Raw genomic sequence first — 6,142 nt, 5'->3', positions numbered from 1 at the left:
AATTGGAGAGGGGGCAGATTCGGGAGGGAAATTGGAGAGGGGGCAGACTCGGGAGGGAAATTGGAGAGGGGGCAGATTCGGGAGGGAAATTATAGGGCTGACAAGGGTTAAAGCAAAGACAGCCATGGGTAACAAATGGAAAATGTGAACAGAATTTCTGAGATTTTCAGGCTTGGCTTGAAAGGTCAGTGCCTCTGTAAATGCAAACCGATGGTTTGTGTTGTGTCAAAGTGAATCTAGTGACTCGCATGGATTCTGCGCCCTCAGGGCTGACCTGCATCGCCTCTAATGCTTCCTTCAGCTGCTGCTTCTCTGGACGGTCACTCGAGTGGCTGAGCAGCTCCTAGGAGAGAAACAACATTAACTCAAGATGACCATCTCTGTCCCTCAGCAGTTTGACACAAGTCTCAATGACATCACAGGCTTGAGTTGGTGGGACGAGGATCACCAAATCGGTCAGTGCAAATTCTTCCCAGTTACACACAAGTAGTTAGCGTATCCAGATGTGTGAACCTGTGACCTCTGACCCAGGGTGTGTGATCAACGGCTCCAGCTGATACATACCTTCAGTAAGAGGTGATACTTCAACACTCGCTGCATAGGCACCACCAGCAGATCTTGCAGCTTAAACTTCCCATCCTGAACTTTCAGGGTGCACTCCTGCACAAAGAAAACAGAACTACTCACTGGATCACTATCAGAAACATGCAGGATACAGCACCCTCTGATTCGCGCTCTCTCTTGCTCTCTCTCGGTGTCCAGTGAAGCTGTGGGAGGAGGAATTACAGACTCACAGCCAGATCCCAGCAACTCCCAGACTGGGTGTGAGAGGGACAGAGTAAGGGCTGATGGGCTTGGGGGATGGGGGGGTGCGGTGTGGAGGGGGTGAGCTATCGCAAACGAGGGTGGGGTTGGGACTGTGCGTAGGCTGTATGGGAAACAGAGAGGCCGCGCGGGAGACAGGGATGGGAGAGCTAACATAAGAATTACTTCCATTGCCTTCCATCACTCCTATATCATCTCTCAGCCCCCTCCCCCAATTTCCCCACCACCCCAAGTCACAGCCTATGGGTTTATTTACCTCAATTTTACTCCGGATTTCCTCTCGGGAAGACAGGAGTTGATCCAATGTCTTTTGGGAATTTTCCATCTGACTGCAATATTTGCCATAAATCAACAGCCTACAACAGAAACACAGATTTGATCAAGGGGGTAACGAGGGGCGGGGGGGTAACAAGGTGCAATGTGGGACGCCTGGAGCATTTAGGGGTTAACAAGTGGCAGTGTCCTCTTGTTCCGACAGATGGAGTAGTCTGTCAATTTCAATGACAGAGACAGTATTTCCCTGCTTCTATGAGCACACTCTCAGTCGCAGTAATTCGATGTGGGACAACACTGGGCCATTTCCAGTTTATTAACATAGACCACTCAGAGTCACAGACCATAACCACCATCGAAAGGAGATACAGTCAGTCACTCACTCACTCCAGATTTATTGATTTTCTTTGTGAAAAGGGGAGTGGATTGGATAACTGAACTGATGGTGCTCAATGGGATAGGGACCACTTTATCCCCAAAGAGAGAGTCTGATAGGGAGTTTCTGAATCAGGGAATGCACTCATATTATTTTATTTTAAATTCATTCACAGGATGAAGGTGCTGCTGTCCAGGCCAGCATTTATTACCCAGAAGAGTCAACTTCATTGGCTTTGGGTCTGGAGTCATGTGTAGGCCAGACCAGGTAAAGAATGGCAGTTTCCTTCCCTGAAGGACATTAGTGAATCAAATGGGCTTTTCTGACAATCGACAATGGTTTCACGGTTATCATTAGACTTTTAATTCCAGATTTTTACTGAATTCAAATTTCACCACCTGCTGCAATGGGATTCAAACCCGATACACTAAACATCAACTGGGTCTCTCAGTCTATCACAGCCCAGTGATAATACCACTAGGCCATCACTTTTCTAAGCTGCATTTCAAAAAACCACTCCACTACTCTCTTAAGACCACTCCTAAGTTGAACCCTTTCCTATCTCATGCTTTCTGCTATTACTTCAGATTTCCAGCATTGAGCTTCCTCTCTGATAGCCACACCTTGTATTGTACATTGCAGAACCCTCTCACAAACCTGTTCCTGCTACAAGCCACAGGAAATCACTGACTGGGGACAAAGGGTTGGGAATCTAACCTGGCCTGTACCCTCTACTACAGGTCAATGCAAATGGTTCCTGCACTCTCTCAGAACACATATTAGAATCACGACCTAGGTGAGTAGAGGTTCAGGGTATTAGCACAACCTATGCCTGTACGGTCCCTGAGCTGAATCCTCTACCATTACCTTCCAAACTTGGAAAGGTTGAACAATGGCCCTTAAACCTGTGACAAATTTTGAATGAGGAACATTTACGAAAGAGATCATGTTTTGTAATCGTATGGTCGCTACCCCAGCACAACACCTCTAATCCCCGAGCCCACTGCGAGTGCCTGAGGGACATTTACAATTCACAAAGAAACACTGCCATCACCTAAACTGCAATCAGCAGTTTCTCACATCACACACAGAAAAATAAATCCATCTTCCTTATGATTACTTCACCAGCTCTCAACAGAATACAACTCGGTTGTTTCTTAACATGGCAGCAAACCTGCTGAGCACCAGTGGGTGACATAGACTGACCCACGGTGCACCGATCAGTGGTCGACACTAACCGATTGGATATTGCTGTTATCAGATTCTTCCCAGTGACAGTCCAAGAGAATCCAGAGATCATACTGAAGCAGTAAATACAACATGCTCAGGATAGTTATGAGGGAAGCTGAAATTCCCAATGAACCTGTTAAATCTTTGCCAATCTGTTGTATTGACATGTGATAGGTATTTCAATATTGGGCAATTATTTGGATTTTTCATTCTTTGTATGTTTGGGAATTTACAGGGAAATGTGAGACTGCAGGATGGAGAATGTCACAGCCAATAAACCCAGGAAACTTCCACTCGAATTGAGAAAACACTTTCATTCTAAGATCAGCATATTCCACAGGGATTGGTGCTGGGTCCACTTTTGTTTGTCATTTATTTAAATGATTTGGATGAGAAGATAGAAAGCGTGATTCATAAGGTTGCAGAAGACACCAAAATTGGTGGTATGGTGGACAGTGAAGAAGGTTACCTAAGATTACAAAGAGACCTTGATTAATTGGGTCAATAGGCTGAGGAGTGGCAGTTGGATTTAATTTGGATAAATGCAAGGTGTTGTTTATTCACCAAAATGCAAGGGCAGGACTTATACAATTAAAGTAGGGCCCTAGGTAGTGTTGTAGAACACAGATACCTAGGGGTTCCGGTACATAATTCTTTGAAATTTGCATTACATGTAGACAGGGTGGTTAAGACAGTGTTTAGTCTTTGAGTATAGGGGTTGGGATAGTTGTACAGGACATTGGTGAGGTTTCTTCTAGAGTACTATGTGCAGTTCTGGTTGCCCTCTTATAGGAATTATATTATTAAATTGGAGAGGGTTCAGAAAAGATTTACCAGCATGTTGCTAGAAATGGAGGGTTTGAGTTATAAAAATAGGCTGCTTTTTTTCACTGGAGTGTAGGATGTTGAGGGGTGACCTTGTTGAGGTTTATAAAATCATGAGGGGCATTGATAAGGTGAATAGAAAAGGTCTTTTCCCTAAGGTGAAGAAGTTTAAAACAAGGGGGCATATTTTTAAGGCAAGAGGAGAAAAATTTCAAAAGGACATGAGGGGGATCTTTTTTTGTTTACATAGCAAGTGGCTTGTGTGTGCAATGAACTGCCAGAGGAAGTGGTGGATGCATTTGGATAAGTACAAAAATAGGAAAGGTTTGGAGGGATGTGGGCTAAACGCAAGCAGATGGGACTAGCTTAGTTTGGGAACATGGTCAGTGTGGACTGGTTGAACCAAAGGGTCTGTTTCCAAACTGTATGTCCATGACTCTATGATCTGCTCCATGACTGCAATTATTGCACAGGGTGAACCTGTGAGATGCTTCCATCACAACACACTAAAACATTGCACATCAACCATAGGTTTTTCTCACACACTCTCCAGAATGCCAAGCTTGGTTAATTTGAATTGCAGAACATCAAAAGAATATTATCACACAATAGGAACCGACTGTGAGAGAGGTAGCTGCACTGACTCTGATACAGAGGTACAGATATTGTTATACTAACACAGAGAGTAAGAGAGAGAGAAAGGAGGAAGAGAGGGAAGAGAGAGAAGAGAGAGGTGAATGAAAGGGGCAAGGAAAGGGGGAGAGAGAAGAAAGGGGGAGAGAAAGGTAAAGAGGAGAAAGATGAGAGAAGGAGTGAGACAGAGACAAAGAGAAAAAGAGAGACCCCGAAACACAGAGTAAGACCAAAATAATCCCTGACTTTGAGAGTTCTTACCGTTCTTTGAAATCCAGGAAGACTTTGTAGAGTGTGTTCCCTCCTGAGATTGCTGCCAAATCAATGGCTCTCAATAAATTGTAATGCACCCAAATTAATTCCTGGAACAGAGAGAGAATGGTTTTGTCAAGAGAACGGAGATTTTGCCACAGCCTCTTTCCAAATGCTGGGAAGCTGAGGTCACAGACCAAGAAACAGAGAAACTAGGAAGAAAGTAGGCCATTCAGCCCATTGAGACTGTTCTGACATTCAATATGGTTTTGGCTTATCATACAAGTCAGTTCCCTGCTGCCGCTTTCTCCCCATACACTTTGATATCTTAGCCCTAAGAACTATATCTAATTCCTTCTTGAAAACATTTAATGTTTTGGCCTCAACCGCTTTCAATAGCAGAGAATTCCACAGGCTCCCCACTTTCTGGCTGAAGACATTTCTCCTCATCTCAGGCCTAAATGGCCTATCCCATATCTTTAAACTGTGACCCCCTGGTTCTGAACTCTCTGGTTAGTGGGAACATCCTTCCTACATTTAGCCTGTCTAGTGCTGTTAGAATTTTAAATATTTCTGAGATTCGCCCTCATTCTTCTAAGCTCCGGAAATATAGTCTCTCTACAGAAGTCAGTCCTGCAGCCTCAGGAGTCAGTCTGGTAAACCTCTGTTGCATTCCCTCCATCGCCAGACCATCCTTCCTCAGATAAGGAGTACCTAAAGACTAGAATATGTATTTTTATTCATTCACAGGCTGTGGGCTTGAATGGCTAGGATTCCCAAATGCCCTTGTGAAGGTAGTGTTGAGTCATCTTCTTTAAGTAGAAATAAGCATCTTGTCAGATCAGGACAGATTGCAGTTATGAGTTAACTACTCTGCCATGGCTTTGTAGTCACAGGTAGACCAGAGATTTTTCAGAATAATCTGGCTGCTTCACTAAGGTCACTTCACACAAATTCACAGAGGGCCACAAGCATCTCCTTTCACTGGAGAGAGAGAGGGAGATTATACAGCACAAGAGTGAGAGGAGGCTGTGACCCCCTGAACTACCACAGCCAGGGGGAGGACTGAACCCTCGCTGTCAGTACCATTCTACACCCTGATCTTGCTAACTCAGGAAACAAACTCCCACCAATTACTGAATAACTGGAACTTTAAGTTTCCCAGCTGCTGTGGTGGGATTTAAAGTGCATTTATGCATTGCTGCCACAGTAAGATTAACACAATCACTGCTACAATATCCACTCTTTTTATGGCTAATAAAAAATGGGAGAAAGTCATACTTTTAGAAATAAAACAGGAATCACGTACCTCAAGGTTGATGAATATAGCCTCCATTTCCTGGGGAGTGAGGATAGCCTTTAAAGGGATCATGTAATTCTGCAATCGTCACACAAAGGAAGTGTTTTACACAGCAAGAGGAAAGGGAAAATAATTCACAATAAGCCATTCTCACAGACGACACTCAGTCAGCCCCTGAATAAACACAGACCTCTCTCCTTCCAAAGCCCCCACAAAACCAACTGTAACAACATCCACATCAGCTTCATCGACACCAGGACTTGCTGGAGTCAGCAGCCACCAGAGACAACCCACATTCTGATCAGTGAATTCAAATGTCACTACAGCAACTAGGTCCATAACCCAGGCTGAAAATGCCATTGCAGCGCTGAGGGAGCGCCCACTGTCAGAGGGTCAGTGCTGAGGGAGCGCCGCACTGTCGGAGGGTC

The 6,142-nt window shown here is 44.5% G+C and overlaps 1 protein-coding gene across 5 annotated transcripts in view; it reads right to left on the bottom strand.

Moving 5' to 3' along the window:
• Positions 1-6,142, bottom strand: part of vav2 (vav 2 guanine nucleotide exchange factor) — a 122,566-nt gene that overhangs the window by 29,296 nt on the left and 87,128 nt on the right. For 4 of the 5 annotated variants that reach the window (XM_048613536.1, XM_048613539.1, XM_048613538.1 and 1 more), the window contains 5 exons: positions 5,724-5,792; positions 4,424-4,524; positions 1,082-1,181; positions 565-660; positions 275-343 (listed from right to left, as the gene is read on the bottom strand). In XM_048613536.1, the coding sequence (XP_048469493.1) occupies positions 275-343; positions 565-660; positions 1,082-1,181; positions 4,424-4,524; positions 5,724-5,792 (435 nt within the window). The remainder of the gene's footprint in view (positions 1-274; positions 344-564; positions 661-1,081; positions 1,182-4,423; positions 4,525-5,723; positions 5,793-6,142) is intronic. The other variant, XM_048613537.1, reaches the window with a different exon arrangement.

This window comes from Rhincodon typus, chromosome 28 (assembly GCF_021869965.1).
Source record: "Rhincodon typus isolate 14 chromosome 28, sRhiTyp1.1, whole genome shotgun sequence".
In the NCBI taxonomy this organism is placed as follows: Eukaryota; Metazoa; Chordata; class Chondrichthyes; order Orectolobiformes; family Rhincodontidae; genus Rhincodon; species Rhincodon typus.
Note: the sequence above shows the minus strand (reverse complement) of the source record. Positions and strands in the feature narration are given on the sequence as shown.